Below are 21063 nucleotides of genomic sequence, written 5' to 3' on the forward strand. Positions count from 1 at the left end.
TCTATCAATCACGTAAACGACTTAAAGCCAGGCATTCAAACTCAGGCCTCCCTTCTGTTGTTCTCCAAGTCAGAGTTAATTCACCAGCAACGCATTCTCTCTTGCTTGTCCCATTAGCTCTCTCAAAAGGTCACCTCATTCAACACTTTTGAAAAATTAGATTTTTTTATTTTTTATTGAGAAATAATCTCTTCTCTATAAATTTGGTGGGACCCTCTCCTAATGAAAACACAAACAAACAAACCAAAAACTGCTGCAAACTCAAACTGTGACTGATACGTTCTGATCATGAATGGATTTTCAATACCAGAAATTCCTTCTCATTAAAATTGAGCTCCATTTAGATTATACATTCAAGTTTTGAACTGCTGAATCAGACTATTTGAGTTCCATATTCTTAAAACAGCATAAAACTCAAACTTCAGTTTTATAATGTTTGCATATGAATTTCAAAACTCCTGTAAATTTTTGTTTCAAACGAACATATCTGCTGAGTTAAAACCCTCAGTACATAATGAAAACATTTAGGAAGTCGGCTTTCCCAGATTAGTTACAACGTTCATTTCAGTTGCAAGTAAATTGAACCATGCGGGAAGAGAATATATGGACGAATCTTTATACTAAACTAATTATAAGAAAAAGTCAAACTGATGGGGCACCTGGGTGGCTCAGTCAGTTAAGCATCTGACTTCGGCTCAGGTCATGATCTCAGGGTTTGTGGGTTCAAGCCCCACATCAGGCTCTGTGCTAACAACAGCTCAGAGCCTGGAACTTGCTCTTGTGCTAATAGCTCGGAGCCTAGAACTTGCTTCAGATTCTGTGTCTCCCTCTCTCTCTGCCCCTCCCCTGCTCATTGTCTGTCTCTCTCTCAAAAATAAACATAAAAAGAAAAAAAAAGAAAGAAAGAAAGAAAAAGTCAAACTGAGTGACAGGGCTCCTTCTAATTTTCCTATGTCATGGCTAGAGATGACATTTTAACCTACAATCAATCTGGTGGTTTGACGCAGCTCATTTTATTTTTTATTTTTTTTTAAACGTTTATTTATTATTAAGAGACAGAGAGAGACAGAGCATGAGCATGGGAGGGGCAGAGAGAGAAGGAGACACAGAATCCAAAGCAGGCTCCAGGCTCTGAGCTGTCAGCACAGAGCCCGACACGGGGCTCAAACTCACAGACCACGAGATCATGACCTGAGCTGAAGTCGGACACTCAACCGACTGAGCCACCCAGGCGCCCCATCACGCAGCTCATTTTAAATGAGAGTGAAAACAGTATGAACAAATGAAACAGTTATTCCCACGGACATGAACTATAATACAATGATAAAAAAGCACAGTATTCAACATGTATCTTCACCATTCATACACATTCTAGCATAATGACTACATACCCATTCCACGGTTCATAGTTCTTTTCCAGCTCATCTTTTGGAAATGTTTGCCCCAGGAAGGTAGTTGAAACAAAGGGTTCCTTTCTTTAAAGCAAGCTATGTTTTATGTCCATAAACCAAGCCCGAGTGGGAAAGAATGCCCCTACTTTCCCTTCACGCACTGGGCAAAAATGACAATACTGATTTTTGTGACTGGAAATAAAACTCAGAAGGCTTTTGACAATTCTCTCCTAGCTTTAAAGGCTACATTGTTGTCCACTGAGAAGACTCATCCATGGTAGCAAGTGGGCAGACCACTCCATGTACTTTACAAAGATTTTTTTTTTCTGTACTCAATATTTACACCTAGGTTTCTTATATGAGAAAAAAAAATCTTCTTTGATCCATGGGCAAAGTTTATCTAAAATAAATTAAAGTGCAGAAGAATTAACAGTTGGTCACAAAGACCAGCATCATATGGTGGTCAGGGCATATAAATAGTGTACTTGCTCTGGCCATTCAGGACAGCCCTTTCTCCCCTATTAGGAACACACACTAACACACATCTTAGACTTGGATATTGGAACTCCCATTTGCACCTGCGCCTTCTATTCCGTCTGCAGACTGGGAGGAAGAAGGGCGGGAGCTTCTGGGGCGCGGCTGACCATTCAGTCCCACCGGCGTGCCTAAACCATGACTTATCTGGGAAGCTGCATCGTCAGACTCCCAGCGTTCCAACTCTTCCCGCACTAGTCGTTCCATCTGCTCCCTGTGGATTTCACTGTCACGACCCAGTCTTTCATCCTAACAAAGGAAAAAGAGATCAGGATATTGGGGGTTGGGGGATGCACACTTTTGTACTTAGAAATTGCCTTAGGAAATCAGGGGGCCAAATAATCTGTCAACATTAAATAACACTGGCGATTTATAGCATATATAGCAATTCTCTGAGCTACTGGAGTGACTTTTTGACTTAATTCTACCCTTCAGTGAAGGCAGAACCATCCGAACAGTATTAAGAAAGTAATACCTCCAGACTATCATCTGATCTGCACTGATCTGCAGTTATAGACATCTCAGAAAACCTCTCAGATGAAACACTACAAAATATGACTACCCTGATATTTTCTAGAATCAGTGTTTCTGTGCCAGATGACCACTTACCTCCGCCACCCCATCCAGCAGCCTTCCCAGAACCTCCCTTCTCTTCAGTTTGGCCCGCTCCATGATCTCCAGCTTCACGATCACAGCATCAATCTTGGACACAATGCTGCCGATGGAATGCTCCATTCGGTCCACTCGTCTCACCAGGCTGCAGGACACCACAGGTGAGAGGGGGAAAGCCACCTTGTGTGGTGGGCTGCCTTTTCACCCCAGCTGGCTTTTCATTTAAAAACATTTTTTTTAAACAATTTTTTTACATTTATTTATTTATTTATTTATTTAAAAATTTTTTTTTCAACGTTTTTTATTTATTTTTGGGACAGAGACAGACAGAGCATGAACGGGGGAGGGGCAGAGAGAAAGGGAGACACAGAATCGGAAACAGGCTCTAGGCTCCGAGCCATCAGCCCGGAGCCCGACGCGGGGCTCGAACTCACGGACCGCGAGATCGTGACCTGGCTGAAGTCGGACGCTTAACCGACTGCGCCACCCAGGCGCCCCGACATTTATTTATTTTTGAGAGACACGGTGAGACAGTGCATGAGTGGGGGAGGGTCAGAGAGAGGAGACACAGAATCTGAAGCAGAGTCCAGGCTCTGAGCTGCCAGCACAGAGTCCAACACGGAGCTCAAACTCACGAACCGTGAGATGGTGACCAGAGCTGAGTTGGACACTTAACCAACTGAGCCACCCAGGTGCTCCCCAGCTGGCTTTTCAAATAGAAGTGCTAAGATATTTTTCTTAAACAAGATGATAATCAGCCGTCTCAAACTTTAGCTATAAACTCATATATTGCTGATGGGAATGCTAACTGGCACAAATTCTCTGCAAGTCAACATTGTATTAGAAGTCTTATGTATGTTTAGCTTTTATTCAGGTATTCCACTTCTTGAAAATTTTCCGAAGGAAGTAAGTATATGTGTGATTTTTTGGGCTACCAGCATATTCATTAGAGTTCTGCTTATTAATAGTGGTTCACTGAAAAATGGTTACATTAAATAATTAATAGAAAAATTTTCAAATATGTTATTTTCATCTATACAATGGAATTCTATGGAGATACCAGAAATTGTATGGTGATAGAATATTTAATGGAATAGTGGTATTTACAATATATTAAGTAAATAAAGCAGTTAGAAAACACTGTTCACTAGTGATCCCATTATTTTGAATAAAAAAATTTATGTAAATGCTTTAAAAACATAGAAATAGGAGACAATTTCTGGAATGGTGACAGGAGGGCTTTGTAAGCCCTCTCCCAGTGAAACAACCGCAACTGTTGAAAATTATCAAAAAAATTTTTTTCAAAACTCTGGACATTTTCTTAAGGGTACACAGCAAATGAAGAAGCATTTATTTAAGAAAATCCACTGAATTTCAGAGAGTCTGCTCCCTCTCTTTCTCCCCCAGTTCAGCGTGACAAAAGTGCCACTCCAGTTGGGTTAGGCAATGAACACAGGACTCCCACTCCCTTCTACTCCCAGTGGGGGGCTCTGGTATCTCACAGGAAGGGGTGGGCTGCGCAGTTCTCATCCCTGTGCCTCCACCCCCGAATCCATATTGCAGAGGATCTAATCCAGACAAGAGTGGCAGCGAGCTATGAGGCTCTCTTCCTCCACTCATCTGCCAACTATAGGGTGGAGTTTCCATGCCCGGAGAGGCAAGCTGAGAAGACTGAAGGCTGCCATCCCAGCCCAGTGCTTGATTCATGAAACAGGGGTATCACTCTGGGAAGTAGACCACTGTCCCTGCCCCTCTCTCTGAAGCAGTAGCACAGGGGTTTTGCCCAGGGGATAGTCAGGCCACAGAACAGAGAGCTCCAAAGCTTCCCCCCAAGAGAACTGTCTTTATTTGGAACAAAGTGCTAAGCCTAAGAGTGCTTTTGAAAACAATGGAGATTATGGTAATAAACAGTTAAGATGAAGCTGGTCTGCTTTGGAAAATATCAACAAAGAGATACAGATTATTTTAAAGAACCAAATATAAATTCTGGAGCTGAAAAGTACAATAAATGAGATGAAAAAGTCACTTAAGGGTCTCCACAGTAGATCTGAGCTGGCAGTAGAAAGAATCAGCACACTTGAAGACAGATGGATAGAAGCTATGTAATCTGAAGGGCCGAAGAGGAAAAAAGTGAAGAAAAATGTAGGATACCTGTAAGCACCCCAACAAACACAGGGTAGGAATCCCAGAAGGAAAGGAAAGAAAGCAGCAAAAAAATACTTTAAGACACAATGGTTGAAAACTTCCTAAATGTGATGAAAATATTACACATTGTAGCAGCTTAATGAACTCCAAATAGGATAACTGCAAAGAGATCCACACTCAGATCAGTCAAAATACTGAAAGACAAAGACAAAGAAAAAATCTTGAAAGTATCAGAGAAAAGTGACTCATCATGTATAACACTGAGGTAAGATTGCTAAGGTAAAATTGCTGAGGTTAAGACTGCTAAGATCTTACTGCTAATCTTAGCAGTAAGATTAACAGCTATCTTCTCATCAGAAACAATGGAGACCAGAAAAAAATGAAGGGAAAATAAAAATATTCCCAGATAAAAAAAAAAACTGAGGGAATTCATGCTAGCAGGCCTGCTTTAGAATAGATACTAAAGGAAGTTCTTTAGGCTGACATCAAGTGATCCAGATAGTAATCAGAAGCCACATGAAAAAACGAAGAGCACTGGGTACAGCTAATTATGTAACTATAAAAGGCAGTACAGATTCATGTTTCTTTTCCTTTTTTTCCTCTTAACTGATTTAAAAAGCAATTGTGTAAGACAATATGTACACAATTGTATTGTTGGGCCCATAACATACAGAAATATAATAATATATTTGACAGTAGCAGGACAAAAGAGGGGTAAGAGCAAAGTTGTACTGGAATATGGAAATAACACCAGATGGTAACGTGAACCCACAGGAATGAATGAAGGGAACCAGAAATGGTAAGTAGGAAAAAGAATATAACAAACTCTATAAATATATACTTTCTCTTCTTTCTTGTCTCCTGTAAGAGACCTAAAATTATATGAAGTGATCATTATGACAATGTTGTATTGGATTTGTAACATAGATTAATATGTGTAATATGGCACAAAACAGGGGAGGAGTTATATAGGAATATTTCTATATCGCCTTGGATTAAGTTAATATAAATCTGAAGTAGATCCTCATAAATCAATTTGTATATATTACATGCTAGAGCAACTACTAAAAAAATAACTAAAAAATGTAGTGAAAAAATTATTAAAGGAATTAAAATGTAGCTCTAGAAAATATTACTTTATGTAAAAGAAAGCAACAAAGGAGAAAAAGAAGGACAAAAAAAGATATGACACCTACAGAAAATAAAAAATAAGGGACCCCTGAGTGGCTCAGTCAGTTGGGCATCCGACTTTGGCTCAGGTCATGATCTCACAGTTCATGGATTCAAGCCCTGTATCCAGCTGTCTGCTGTAAGCACAGAGCCCACTTTGGATCCTTAGTTCCCCTCTCTCTCTAACCCTCCTCTGCTCACGTGTGTGTACACATCCTCTCTCTCAAAAATAAACATTCAAAAAACAATAAGAAGAAAAATGGTAGTTGTAAGTCCAACTATATTAATGATAACATTAAATGTAAATGAAGTAAATATTCTAATCAAAAGGCAAAGATTACCAGACTGGATGAAAAGACCAGGTCCAGCTATATGCTGTCTACAGGGGACACACCTAAGATTCAAAGATACAAACAGACTGGAAATGAGAACAGAAAAAGGTGTATCATGCAAAAAGCGATGATAAGAAAATTGGAGTTGCTATAGTAATATCAGACAAAAAAGACTTTAAAACAAAAAAAAAATTACTAGAGATAAAGTAGGACAGTTTTTAATGAAAACGGGGTCAATCTATTAGAAAGATATACCAGTTATAAACATTTATACACCTAACAACAGAGTTCCAAAATACACAAAGCAAAACCTTACAGAAATGAAGGAACAATTTAATAATAATAGTTGGAGACTTTAATACCCCACTTTCAGAAAGTAGATGAAACTAGCCAGAACAACAGGAAATAGGAGATTTAAGTAACACTATAAACCAAAGACCTAAAAGACGCCTATAGAACACTCCACTTAACAACAGTAGTACATACATTCTTCTCAGGTGCTCATGGAACATTCTTTGGGATATACCTTGTGCTAGGCCATAAAAACAAAAAACACATGAAAAACAAAAAACATGTAAATGGAGATACAAACACCAAAATTACATTTTGGGTTAGCGGGAATAGGAGAGATCGTAATGTTTTCTTCTATTTATTTGCTAACTTTCCTGTAAGGAACATATTACTTCTATTGAAAAAAAAACATTAAAAGTTATAAAAAAAAAAAAAGAAACTGATGATTAGTAATGGAAAGAATTAAACTGAGAGAGGTGGGAGAAACTGCTTTATCTCATTTAAACTCTTGTCAACACAAATCCTGCCAATTCCTTTATACTTACACTTGAAACTCTTCATAAGAAACCCCACTGGAGATGCTTCCCCTCCTTCTGGAGCTATGCCCACTGTCTTCATCATCATCCTCCTCAGAGTCATCCAGGCTTCTTGGGAAACTTCGGCTGCTCATGGGACGTGGTAAAGAGCTGTGATCCAGATCCAGATCCTCCTGAAGAACATGGGATCACTGGGTGAGGAGCGAGAACACCCAGTCCCCACAGAGCTTCACTGAGGGCTTGGGCAAATGGCAAATGGGTATGTACCAATTACCTAGGATTTCTTTGTGGCTAACACCAGACTGTGATTCCCACACTTGTAAATTTCATGGATTGGCAAATTTTCAAAACAGGTCTTAATGACCAGCAAGGGACTGCTAACTTGTTTGGACAAGAAAGAACATTAAAAATAGAACAAAGCAGAGAAAAAGGTAGAGGAAGAAATATATTATCACCTTTTCATAAAAGATAACACATTTAATAGCCACAAAGTTGGAAGGATATAATCTTACAGTAAAAATTTTGACTAAATGCAGCCTTGTGAAAGGTGATTTCACTATGCCTGGGGAAGTTTTTCACTTACTGGCACCATTCGGTGGGGCAGAGTTTAGAAACTACTCCTCATAGAGAAGGAACTTTGGAATATAGTATTCACCTGCATTCTCTGTACCTCAATTACAATGGATATTTTTTGGTTCGTTTAACCATTTATTTTTAATGTTAATGTTAAAGCTTTTAGTTATCCTTTCTGATTATAAAAGACCATGTGAGTTTACTTCTAACAGTTTCATAAGAAGTATTCAAATGGAAGGCAGTAGTTAGTTTTGTTTCATTATAAATGTTAAAGAACAATTAGCTTTACATCTCCTGGGAATCTTTTTTCCTCCACTCTCATGGACACAGTGAGGTGTGTGACTATTCAGGTTTCCCTTTTGAAGCTGATGGCCAGAAAACTTAGGGCCAGATTTATAGCCCAATCTTTAATCAACATACATGTATTTTTATGGAAGCATTTTTAGCTTCCTGTCTAGTTTTATATTTCACTTTTGTTTTACCTCATTTTTTCATTTTGATTGTTTTACACTGATGCCAACTTATTGCATTTTTACATATTATTATGTTATATATCCTTTTTAGAATAAGCTGGGCATTACAACATGAATTGAGACAGAGAGAGGAGAAAGACTCTCAGTAATCCATGACTTAGCATGGTGTCTGAAACACTGTGGGTACTGAATCAAATCATGTTCTCCTAAATGAGACCCACCCTCTCTTTTTCCAAGTCGTCTCTCATCTGTTGATGTTCATGTTCGGTCAGTTCTTGATCTCCATCTTGGTCGTATTTTGTGAATATTGCCTCAATCTCTGCATCAGTATGGCCCTTCCTGAAATTATTGAGAGGTTACAGATGAAATCACTTGTGTACATAGTACAGTACAAACAAAGGGACATCAAAATGCAGGAATAAAGGAGAAATTGCTGAATCAGGGCCAGCTCTTCTCTTATTAATATGTGCCAGAAAGACACCTACTCTGAAAAAAGAGCATCTCTATGAGTAAGTGGTTGGGCCAAAAATATCCTTATCACCAAGAACTTATCTTTCCATTAAGAATTTCCCTGGGCCTCAGAAAGAGTGATTCTTACCCTTTGAGATCTTGTCGAAGTTCATCAAAGTTTAACTTGCCTCCGCCTTGCCTCAGACTCTCAGAAATGTCATCCACGGTATTTTTTTTCAGTTTTAGTTTGACCAAGGCTTTATGGTAGCCCTGTTGAAAAGATTTGGTTTAGTTTATTCTCTTTTTACATGCACTTTACCATCCATTTACAGTAGTAACTAACTACCTGTGCAGACCTTGCTCTGCATGGTAGTTGCAGGATTATAAAAATGACCATGCAAGCCTGAACTATGTGAAGTGATGTTAATAATCAACAGGAAAAATTATGATTGCTCCGTGACCTTTAAAACCTTTTATGAGGGGCACCTGGCTGTCTCAGTCAGAAGAACTTGCAACTTTTGACCGTGGGGTCATGTGTTTAAGCCCTGTGTTGGGTGTGGGGATTAATTAAACAAACAAACTTAAAAAAACAACTTTTTTGAACAAATCAGGAGACTATAGATGCTGGAGAGGATGTGGAGAAACGGGAACCCTCTTGCACTGTTGGTGGGAATGCAAATTGGTGCAGCCGCTCTGGAAAGCAGTGTGGAGGTTCCTCAGAAAATTAAAAATAGACCTACCCTATGACCCAGCAATAGCACTGCTAGGAATTTACCCAAGGGATACAGGAGTGTTGATGCATAGGGGCACTTGTACCCCAATGTTTATAGCAGGACTCTCAACAATAGCCAAATTATGGAAAGAGCCTAAATGTCCATCAACTGATGAATGGATAAAGAAATTGTGGTTTATATACACAATGGAATACTACGTGGCAATGAGAAAGAATGAAATCTGGCCTTTTGTAGCAACGTGGATGGAACTGGAGAGTGTGATGCTAAGTGAAATAAGCCATACAGAGAAAGACAGATACCATATGGTTTCACTCTTATGTGGATCCTGAGAAACTTAACAGAAACCCATGGGGGAGGGGAAGGAAAAAAAAAAAAAAAAAGAGGTTAGAGTGGGAGAGAGCCAAAGCATAAGAGACTCTTAAAAACTGAGAACAAACTGAGGGTTGATGGGGGGTGGGAGGGAGGGGAGGGTGGGGGATGGGTGTTGAGGAGGGCACTTTTGGGATGAGCACTGGGTGTTGTATGGAAACCAATGTGACAATAAATTTCATATATTGGGGAAAAAAAAAACAACTTTTTATCAAAGCATTAAAATTTTCTTGGTGTTGGTTATAAACTTATTAGGAAAATTTAAAAAACAGTAAAGTGAACATTTATTTGGTACACTGAAATTTAAAACCTCAGAAACACTGAAAATTAAAATGTTTTCTTTCTTTGTAAAAAAATTATCCAGACTAGTCTGAACAGCACATGCCTTCTTCCTGTATAACATATGATATGGAGTAAGCATCTTTTCTATGTCTTGGGGAGCTTTCATAATCTTTTCTTAATATGGGTCAGCTCCCAACATTTTATCCTTTGCATTTTCCATGTCATATCTCCAAGAATTCCTTTAATGTGAAGTTGTTTGTCAGTGTCACTTCCTTGAAGACATTGTCAGCCTTTTCCTCATAACCACTGCCCTCATTCATGTTGATAAATGTGCTTCACTAAGCTCTTTGACTGTATATCTGTCTATCCATTGATATTCAAGACCTTGAAGGGTAGTAATGTCAACATTTCCACGCCCAGCTACGTAGCCTAGAAATCTGTTACACTGGTTTTGAATTTCACTTTCAGTGTTGTCATTCTTTGTTTCTTTGCTATGCTTTCATCTTTGCTGGCCCATTCTCCTTTTCCAACACGCATTCTTGCAAAATGTCACATGGGTTTTTCACAGGGAGATACAGAAGCAACACAACTACATGTTCTGTGCCTGAACTGAACAGCAGATGCTCAGGGACCAATCCTAGACTTTGTAAGAAGTGATGTTATGCTCACCGGTTATGATACACATCTGTTACTTATGTAATGATTTGTAGACTGAAGAGCCAGCAGTGAAGTTTATAGTCATGCTATTACAGTTAATATACTGTGATAACTAAGATATTCTGTGAGAATTGCAAGTTTGTACTTCTATACTATTATTCATAGTCAATATACTGTGATAACTGATATATGAACTGCATTGAGAGGCTGGTGTTATTTAACTGAACTAATTGAAATCTGTGCATACCAAAACCAGAGCGCAAAGTAAGGACTGCTTGGATATACTTTGGAGATTTGCTAACGTGTAATAAGCTGTTGTTGCAAAATTCAGGATAACACACATCTTAGGTCCCATGGAAGGGACCTTGTTTTAAGAACTGGAAGTTCTCTGTTCAAACAGGACAGACAACATAGTCCTATGACTTGAACCAACAGAAAAAGATCAGTCAAGGAGCCACTGGTATCTTAGCAAAATGATGTTAGGGAACAAGCTGTGTACTTCAGATGTAGTTATTTGTTTTTGCTTAAGTTTTATACTTTAGACCAAATAAAGAAGTCACATTGAAAAGAACAAAGTTACCCAGCTTTCCTGTCCTGCCCTTCCATCTAACAATTAACTTCCTGAGAGGGTGCGTGCGTAAGTGAAAGTCCTCAGACCCTTAGGCTGTGGCCTGATGCCATGGACAGTTTTCCTTTGACTATTTAAAAACTTCTCTGGAAGATCAAGGGTAAAGGGTGGACTACAAAATATTTGTTTCTAAACTTTTTTTTCTCCTTTTAAATTGTATTTGAGATAGAAAAAAGCAGAGACGTCTTCATATTTTTCTCTTCCAATTTATTCTGAATTCTGGAACTGCAAGTGAGAGCCACCTGGAGGTGTTGTCAAAATAAGTGAAGGTGATGAAGCCAGCAGCTCAGCTCTCAAGAGTTGAAAGAGATTGTTGAGAATTTAATTCTAGGGCGTTTACGGGTTCCCAGAATTTAAGTCCAAGTTAACAGCATACCGATCTCTAGCTCTGAGACAGAGAACTTTTTTTTTTTAATTTTTTTTTTTTTTTTAACGTTTATTTACTTTCGAGACAGAGAGAGACAGAGGATGAATGGGGGAGGGTCAGAGAGAGAGAGAGGGAGACACAGAATCTGAAACAGGCTCCAGGCTCTGAGCTGTCAGCACAGAGCCCGACTCGGGGCTTGAACTCAAGAGCCGTGAGATCGTGACCTGAGCCGAAGTCGGATGCTTAACCGACTGAGCCACCCAGGCGCCCCGACAGAGAACTTTTAAATCATTCCTGAAATGTGGCAATCTACTCTTTATTTTAACAATGACAATGGATCAGTGTTGCTGTGGAAATCTGGCTGAAACAATGCTCATTATATGTAGAGGATGAAAACAATTCTGAGAATTAGGGCTTGTCATACCTTTCTGATAAGATCTGAGAGTTCCATTTCAGCTTTCTGCTGGGCCAAATCAGATTTAACTTCGGAGTAAGTATCATTGATGATGGCCAAAAACATATTCTGTTTGTAAATCAAAGGAAAGTTGAGATTAAAAAAGAAACCTAAATATACTTTCTAAACATCAATCCAAAATTTGACATATGTATTTTTCTTCAGTTTTTTTTTTAAGTTATCTGATGTCTTAAGAAGTCATAAATTAATAGTTTTGCTGTTATATTCTTTGGGAAAATTAATTTTTCCATTAAGTCATGCCAAAGGAAAATACAATATATTTTCTTACTTACAAACCATATATTGTGATACATTTTGCAAAAAAAGATAAGAATGAAATACAACAAAATATTGATGTATTTACTGATGGATGGTGGTATTACTCTATTTTATTATTTTTGCTTGTCTATGTTCTCTACATTTTTTTATTTGACATAAATTATTAGAAATTTAGAACTCTACACAGTTCTTCAAATTACAACAATCAATACAGACAAGTGGAATCCTATGCTTATTCCAAATGTTGTTATATATTACTTGAGATTTACAGACCATGTTTTGAAGAGTTAAAAAAAGATCTCTCCAAATAGAAATACAGTAGGCTTCACAGAAGAGGGTCAAGAAAAGCTTAGTGAAAAAGACAAAGACTTTGGAGTCAAGCACATTAGGGTTTCAGTCTTAGCACTGCCAAGACTATATTGTTCAAATTTTCTAATCTTTAGGGGTGCCTGGGTGGCTCAGTCAGTTAAGTGTCCAACTTCGGCTCAGGTCATGATCTCATGGTTTGTGAGTTTGAGCCCTGCCTCAGGCTCTGTGCTGACAGCTCCGAGCCTGGAGCCTGCTTCTGATTCTGTGACTCCCTCTTTGTCTGCCCCTCCCCTGTCTCTCTCTGTCTCTCAAAAATGAATAAAAACATTAAAAATTTTTTTCTAATCTTTATTTTAAAATTTATTTATTCTTGCATTAATAAAGTGGAAGAAATAATACTACAGATTTTTATAAGAATTAATGAGATAATCTATGTAAAAGTACTTAGGACAGGACCTAATGCATGGTAAGTGCTACATATTTATAGCTATTATTATTCAGTGACGGTTAGTTCATTTTCCTAACTTTTCCTCTCCCGAGGATAATGGTTTGTATTTCCAACAGGTTTTTCTTGAAGCACCACACCCAACTGATCCAGTCCTTCTTTAACACGCTCTTCCTTCACTTTTCCGTTTTGACACATAACTATGGTTTGAACTCAGAGTTGTGTATTTGATTATGTCTGTTTTCCCCACAAATCTGTGGAATTTTCACGAGGGCAGAGCTGGTCTCTTACTTTCCTTACCACTGTACCCCCAGTACATAGCAGCTTGCCTGGAAATAGTGGCTCGGCAAATATTTATTGAATAATGGATGAATGAACAAATGGGAGCTCTATTATTGTAATGGGCTACTAAACCATTGCAAGTTAAGGAGGAACACTGTTTAAGATTCTGTAGCAGAAATGAGAATAAAATATAAAATGCATGTAAGTTCGTGGCTTAATGTTTAATTCCGAGCACAGACCTTTGCATTTGGAGCAACATTCCCACCTTCTCCCTCCCAACCCAGGCAACTAATGTTCTCTTTTTAAAAGTTTCCAAATGGCTGTTAGCTAATGCCTGCAAATATCTTAGGTGTAGGGTTAAAGGGTGGGTCCTCTGAAGAGATTTTTAAAAAACCGAAAGTGGCTGAGAAAGACTACTGAAAGTGTGGGGAGAGGAAGCCCCCCTCCTCTCCACCCTGTCTCAGAAGGTTTGCTTAATTGTGCAATCAGAGGTCTTTTCCTGGTGATGACAGGATTTTGCTTCCTGGCTCATTTGGGCCACCTCTCACCACGGTAGCTTCTTTTACAGCCAGGGCAATAAATTAACACCCGGCAGTCATCACAGAAAAATGGCCAACCCTGCACTCGGCTTGTCATTTCTTTAAAGAAAAATCTGTATTGACTGTAACTCCCCACCTCTCTCTGGGGGAGTGAGGGGTAGAGGAGTGGAGTTCAGGGAGAGCAATTCCTTTTTGTGTAACAGCACAAAAAATTACTTTAGTATAAAGACAGAAGCTAAACGCTTCTTTTCATGTTCTAGTGACTGATTTGACGAAATGACTGAACAATTGCAGGGCACTGCCTACCAGAAGACAACATTCAAACAAGTCCACATTTGACCATTTCAAATTGCCACAGGTATGTTCCTCATTTGGCAGAAGGACACACAAAGAAAACTTAGGTGGCCAGCAGTTAACGAAAGGGTCCACTGCAGAGCTCTCAATTCCTGGTTTTTGTTTTCCTAGTAGAGATTCGGGGATTCAGATGCTCCAGAATCCAAAGTACTACCAATATTAGAGATGAAAAAGGCTTACTGTTCCATTTTTTTCTTTAACATATGATAGAGAAAAGAAACTAGAGAGGCTTAACTTTAAAACTAATAACACATTTGTGCAAGATACAAATGGACTTGCGTGATATTGCTGACTCTTTCAATCCTACCAAGGTAGATCTAATACTCAATCTGTAAATAACCACTAAATGCTTGGACCAACTTTGGGAATATTATGCTGAATTACTGAACTTTACACAAAGGATCTTATAAAATTTATTGAAAATGGAGACAATTTTGTTGTTTTCTTATGATGGTGATTAATGTAAGGAAAGACTTAAATATTAGGGTTTGGATAAAGAACACCCACCGCTGGGGTGCCTGGATGGCTCAGTCCGTTAAGCACCGTACTCTTGATCTCAGCTCAGGTCATGATCTCTTGGTTACTGAGTTCAAAGCCCTGCGTTGGGCTCTGTGCTGACAGCCTGGAGCCTGTTTTGAATTCTGTCTCTCCCTCTCTCTGCCTCTCCCTCCTTCTCTCTCTGTCTCTCAAAATAAATAAATAAACTTAAAAAAAATTTTTTTTTCAATGGTTATTTATTTTTGAGAGAAAGATGGAGTGCAAGCAGGGGAGGTGCAGAGAGAGAGGGAGGCACAGAATCCGAAGCAGGCTTCAGGTTCTGTGCTGTCAGCACAGAGCCTGATGCAGGGCTCGAACTCATGGATGGCGAGATCATGACCTGAGCCAAAGTTGGATGCTCAACCGACTGAGCCACCCAGGCACCCCAAATAAATAAACTTAAAAAAAAACACCCACTGCCTAGGTTAAGCTAACTTAAATGAATAATTACTCAGTAAAATATGTAAATGTTAAGATGGAGAACAAAATGCCTTTTAAAAAATATTAATTAACTTAGGGTCAAAATGTTAAAAATGTTCATTTGTACCAAATCAAGAGAATGAAAAGTTATTTTTGAAAGTAACTTTTAAAGCAATTTCTATCCATTGTTAGCTAGTTTTAAATTTAAAATTTGAATACTCTCTGTGGGCAGTCTCTAGATGTGTTAAATATAAGTAATTCAAGACAAAGTATCTTAAGCTTGACAAGCAATAATTAACTCATATATTACTCTTGACATCCTGGATCTAGCTTGCTTTGTCAGTTCCTATTTCTTTTTTTTTAAAGAAAAGAGGAATGAAAAGTCATGCTAGCAAGTGATCACGAAAGTGCTGACATCTGTGTTAAAAAAGGCTGTAAATATGTAAGTAGTCTACTTTTTAGGCAAAGCATTATTTTAGGTGACTTTATCAATTTGCATGTGACCTAATTTTTTTTTACATTGAATAGACATATATATGGATAAATGAAAGACAATGCAAAAGATTATTTGGTGGCGACTTAAAACTGAATCAATGAGAAGTAAAATAAAATATGTATTCTCATCTACAGTTTTTCCTGAGTCTTTTAAAAAATAAGGACTCTAGAGCATGAGAGAAAAAGGAAGATGGTGATTTATGAAGTTTAAATCACCTCACTGTAAACAAAAGTGTACATACCAAAAGAATGAAGAACATAAAGAACACAAATGTAGTGAAATAAATTGGTCCCAAAACTCGATTAGCTTCCTCAATCTCTGCGAAGTTGATATCACCCAAAATGATACGGAATTGAGTGAAGCTATAAAAACAAAACAAAACAAAACACTACAATACAAAAACAAAGACTGTTCAGCATTGATGTAACATTTCCTAAAGATGATTTCACACTTTTGGACCTCTTTATCAGTGTGCACAGCTGCCAGATAATAGAAAATTGTCAGTCTCCTTGGAAAATTCTTGCTAATGCTAACTATTCGAGCAATTGAAGCTTTCTGGAATAAAAATCATATACTTTTGTGCTAAATACATTATTTCCATTTGGTTAAAAAGAAAACACAATAATTATTAGATGACTCATAAAGCAACCAGTTACAAGAATTTAATCCATAATCTGGCTAAAACATGGATGGTTAACTCTAAACTTCACCATGGTCACCCTGGGTCTGAATTTAAAACCTCTTTAAAAAAAGACTTTGAAAGATAGCCAAAATTGTATGCATTCAAAGATCCAATATCCTCACACGCTCTCAAAGTGGTGTTGTTGAGTGGCCGTGTGTTGCCAATGCTGGGGTCTTAATCAGTAAAATCATTTCCCTTTCCGACTTCCATCGAACAGCAACATAATTTGGTATCCCCCAGCACAAAAAGCCCTTTTAACTTCTATTATCATAATCCTCTTCTCCTTTCCTGACTGACTTCTTTCCAAATGGCGTGGAAATGTAATACTGGTTATTTTTTTTTTAGTCTTAATATCATATATGAGAACTTTGGAAAAGGACAGAAAATTCCTACATCGGTTTGAGTTTCTCGTAGAATATTAGAAATACTATTTTTTTTCTAGAAAATAACCTTAAGTTTAAAATACATGGCAACAATATTGAATAAGAATGAAAATCTAGGCAAATGGTCTCTTAAAAGCTACCATTGGCATTTGGTGCTAAGAAGACCTGTCTTTGTAATCATATTGGTTTACTGTAGCTGTTCTACTATCTCTTATGACTTTAGAGTTGCTACCTTAAGTTTATCAGTATTATACATTGCCATCTTTACATTGGTGGGTAATTGCTTCTGGGAAAGATAATTAATTCTTATTTTTAAATAACTATTTAAAACTACTTGGTGGTTAAATAGCAACCATAAAGATTTCTTTATCCTTGAGGAGGCAAGGACGGCTCTGATTAAATTTTTCTTTTATAATTTCATATATACTTACATACAGTCTTGGAAGGTACTGAAGTCATCAACCTGAGTGCCAAAGACAAGGTATGCCAACTGAGCATATGCTAAGAAGATGATGAAGAACATAATTGCAAAGCCAAAGAGGTCTTTGGCACATCGAGACATGGTTGTGGAGAGCTGACTCATGGTCCTGTTAAAGTTGATGAATTTGAAGAGCTGTAAGAGAGGGAAGATATCAACAGATGAATGGGTAGACAAATATAGTATATACACATAATGGAATATTACCCAACCTTACAAAGGGATAAAGTTTTGATCCATGCCACAACATGGATGAACCTTGAAAACATTATGCTAAAGTGAAATAAGCCAGACATAAAAAGACAAATATTGTATGACCCCAGTAACATGGGGTAGCTAGAATATGAAAATTCATAGAGACAGAAAGTAGAATAGAGGTTACCAGGAGCTGCGGTGAGGCGGGAATTGGGAGTTAGTTTTACTAGATACAGTTTCAGCTGGAATGATGAAAAAGTTCTGGAAATATATATGATGGTTGCACAACATGGTGAATGTAACTAATGCCACTGAATTGTACACTGAAAAATGGTTAAAGTGATAAATTTTATGTTAATGTGTATTTTACAACATTTTTTTAAAAAGTTCATTATTTATTTTGAGAAAGAGAGAACGAGCATGAGTGGGGGGATGGGCAGAGAGAGAGGAAGAGAAAAATCCCAAGCTTCCCAACATTTTTTTAAGAGAGAGAATAATGACTTGCTTTTGTCCCCAAACCCAGCAACTTCTATTTTCTCATTCAAAAAGTACTTGTTGAATGCCTACCATGTGCCAGGCACTATTCTTGGAGTTGCAAACAGCAGTGCACAGAACAAAGCTCATCCCCTGATGTTGCTTACATTTTACATGATGGTTACAATACAGTAAAAATTGGTTTAAATCATAATTAAGATGATTAGTGATATTTTTACCCCAAGAAAGATTGAGATAAAAGAGGAATGGGGAGGGGCACCTGGATGGCTCAGTCAGTTGAGCATCTGACTCTTGATTTCAGCTCAGATCATGATCTCAAGGTTCATGTGATTGAGCCCCACATTGGGCTCTGTGCTGATAGCACACAGCCTACTTGGGCTTCTCTCTCTTTCCCTCTCTCTCTGCCCCTCCCCTCCTTGCTGTCTCTAAATAAATAAATAAATAAATAAATAAATAAATATTTTTAAGAAAATAAATTAAGAGGGAAAAAAACCAACAAGTGAAAACTGTTAAAAAAAAATCCCTCCAGGAAATATTCATTGCATGTTATTAACTGTCATTTATTGTTTAGCAATGATGTGTCAGGTACGGTGGAAAGAGCAACGTACACTGCCTCAAGTCTTTGCAATGATTTAAATATTGGTATTCTACCCCCAGGTGTCGGCCAGGGCTCAGAGCCAGCCGTCTAGCCCAGCGCTATCTGACTGCCAAATCATATTGAGCATTTCTGTAAACGAGGCACTAAGGATGTCTGTTCAGGATGTTCCTCACAGCCCAGGGGCATGACAACCTGTGGCATAAGTCTTGGGGGAAGAACGCTGGGAGGACACATCAGAAGTCAAGGTGCAATCCCTGCCTTAAAGAACTTAATGGTTCTTAAAGTTTTGGGAGAATGTTTATAAGCAAAACACTAAATAAAATGCTCAACCTGAGGGACACATTGAAAAGGAATCTCTAGAATTTTACTTAAAGAACTCTTAGAAATTGTTTCTGGCCACAATAAAATTTTTTTGAGGGTTGTGGTAATCACATTTCTTTATGTAATTCCTATTAGATTTGGATTATTATTACTATTTTATGATAAAGGTTTGGTGTATTAGTGGTGCTTTTTCCTGAACAAGCATGTAACTAAATAAATAGGAAGAGAGGATGAGATCTATATCCTCTGATAAATCTCAGGCCTTTCAGGTGTGAATACCAATTCAGGAAAATAAATAACTGCTGGTTACTACCTTTTAGAACAGTGCTGTTCAATCAAACTTTCTGACATGATGGAAATGTTCTTTATTTCCATTGCCCTATATAGTAGCCATCAGCTATATACAGACATTGAGATCTTAAAATGTGGCTAGAATGACTGATGAACTGAATGTTTAACTGTATGTAATTTTAATTAATTAAAATTTAAATTTCAATAGCCACTTGGGGCTAGTAGCTATTGTCTTGATAGCAGAATGATAGAATTTCACAAGGGACAGCTGGGGAGCTACCCCCATTATTACTAAAATTTTCTGCATCTCCAGAATTGAGGCTCATTTGTGTATGAAATGCCCTGACCTTGCACACACATGGAAATGCACACTGTTTTGGAAAAGGAGATGAGTCATAAAGGTACTACTCAGAAGTGTATGTATTTGTCCCAACCTCAATTCTAGGTAAAGCCATATGGCCATATGGCCTCCACCTGGGAAAGAGACAATTCTTCCACAGATCATTTCCAGTGCATCTCTCTGTCCCTCTCCATTCTCCCCAACTTGTTCTTAGTTCCCTTTCCTTCACCTGGTCACCCGATATCAGGTAAAACCCAACCTGTCCCTGTGTTAGTGTAGCTGAGGGCCACAGACCCAAAGGACACTGAGAAGGTGTCTTATTGCATTTGTGAAACAAATCTGCAGGGACTGGTTTTGCAAAACCGCAGGTAGTAGGAAGCATCATACACAGTTAGATGAAAGATCACATGAATCCTGCTAGCTTACTTGTAAAATATGAAGCAGCTTTGGCTGGCATTTGAATTTAACCACAAAAGCACATTCAAGTCCTCCAACATTTTGTGTGACTCATGTTAATAAAAAGAAGGGAAAGGGGCACCTGGATGGCTCAGTCGGTTAAACGTCTGACTTTGGCTCAGGTCATGAGCTCACAGATCATGAGTTCGAGTCCCATGTGGGGCTTTGTGCTGACAGCTCGGAGCCTGGAGCCTGCTTCGGATTCTGTATCTCCCATTCTCTCTACCTCACCCCCGCCCCCACTCTCCCTCCCCCTCTCACTCAAAAATAAATAAACATTAAAATTTATTTTAAATAAAAAAAGAAAGGGAAAAATATTATTGAAAATCCAGAACATGAACTTTGTAAATTACCTTAATCCAGACAAAAAATACTATGACAGCAGCTATATTGTTGAACTGTATTTGCCAGTATGCCAGATGTTCAAAGTTGGGAAAAGTATTTTGATCTTCTAGAAACTGTAGTAGCACCTCCACATTTGATGTTCTATATATGTTAATTCCTATAGCTACCACTGACAGCTGGAAAACAAAAGATTTATATATTATTACAGTGTTTTAGAAATATGCAACTTACCTTAAAATGACTATTTTTTCTTACTCATGTATTACTCCTAGGGCTCAGCAATCTACTTATCCAAATCACTCATACAAATGTTAAATGCTGAGCACAGCCATAATACAAGTAAAACAATAAGCTGCTTGCATTCCCTTTGCTAGCAACAGAAATCTAATAAATGCACGTGTCCATGTGCACAAACACGAGAGATGTTGCTGTATTACAAAATCAAATTCAAATAGGATGCCTTGTTTTTTCTGCCACTCTCATTTAAATCACTTTCCACCCTTCTGCTTTCTCAGCCCCATCTTGCTTTTTTTTTTTTTTTCCAGTTGCCAGCCATCCATTCCTTCTACTATTTAACAAATACATAGTGGACATCTATGTATACAGCACTGTGCCAGGGGCTAAGAGGAACAAACAGAAGTAAAATGCACAAACTCTGTTCTTAAGAAACTTACACTCTGGTTCAAGACCAGGTACACACACAAAAATAAGCAACCCAAAAGCCTACTAAGGAGTTGGCATTGTACAACATAAGGTGAAGGGTGAAACAAGACAGTCTAAAAGGGGTGCTCGAAGGAAAAAGAATATGCTTGGTCTTAAA

General features: G+C 38.1%; 1 protein-coding gene across 1 annotated transcript in view; it reads right to left on the reverse strand.

Annotated features, from left to right (window-relative positions):
* Positions 1 to 1186: 1186 nt before the first annotated feature.
* The window catches only part of PKD2 (polycystin 2, transient receptor potential cation channel), a 52560-nt gene continuing 32683 nt past the window's right edge, over positions 1187 to 21063 (reverse strand). The window contains exons 7-15 of the mRNA XM_042984210.1: positions 20252 to 20419; positions 17156 to 17337; positions 15901 to 16021; positions 11969 to 12067; positions 8656 to 8777; positions 8279 to 8396; positions 7021 to 7184; positions 2535 to 2682; positions 1187 to 2174 (exon numbers count right to left, since the gene is read on the reverse strand). Of these exons, the coding sequence (XP_042840144.1) occupies positions 1938 to 2174; positions 2535 to 2682; positions 7021 to 7184; positions 8279 to 8396; positions 8656 to 8777; positions 11969 to 12067; positions 15901 to 16021; positions 17156 to 17337; positions 20252 to 20419 (1359 nt within the window). The 3' untranslated portion in view covers positions 1187 to 1937. The remainder of the gene's footprint in view (positions 2175 to 2534; positions 2683 to 7020; positions 7185 to 8278; positions 8397 to 8655; positions 8778 to 11968; positions 12068 to 15900; positions 16022 to 17155; positions 17338 to 20251; positions 20420 to 21063) is intronic.

Source organism: Panthera tigris, chromosome B1 (assembly GCF_018350195.1).
Source record: "Panthera tigris isolate Pti1 chromosome B1, P.tigris_Pti1_mat1.1, whole genome shotgun sequence".
NCBI lineage: Eukaryota > Metazoa > Chordata > Mammalia > Carnivora > Felidae > Panthera > Panthera tigris.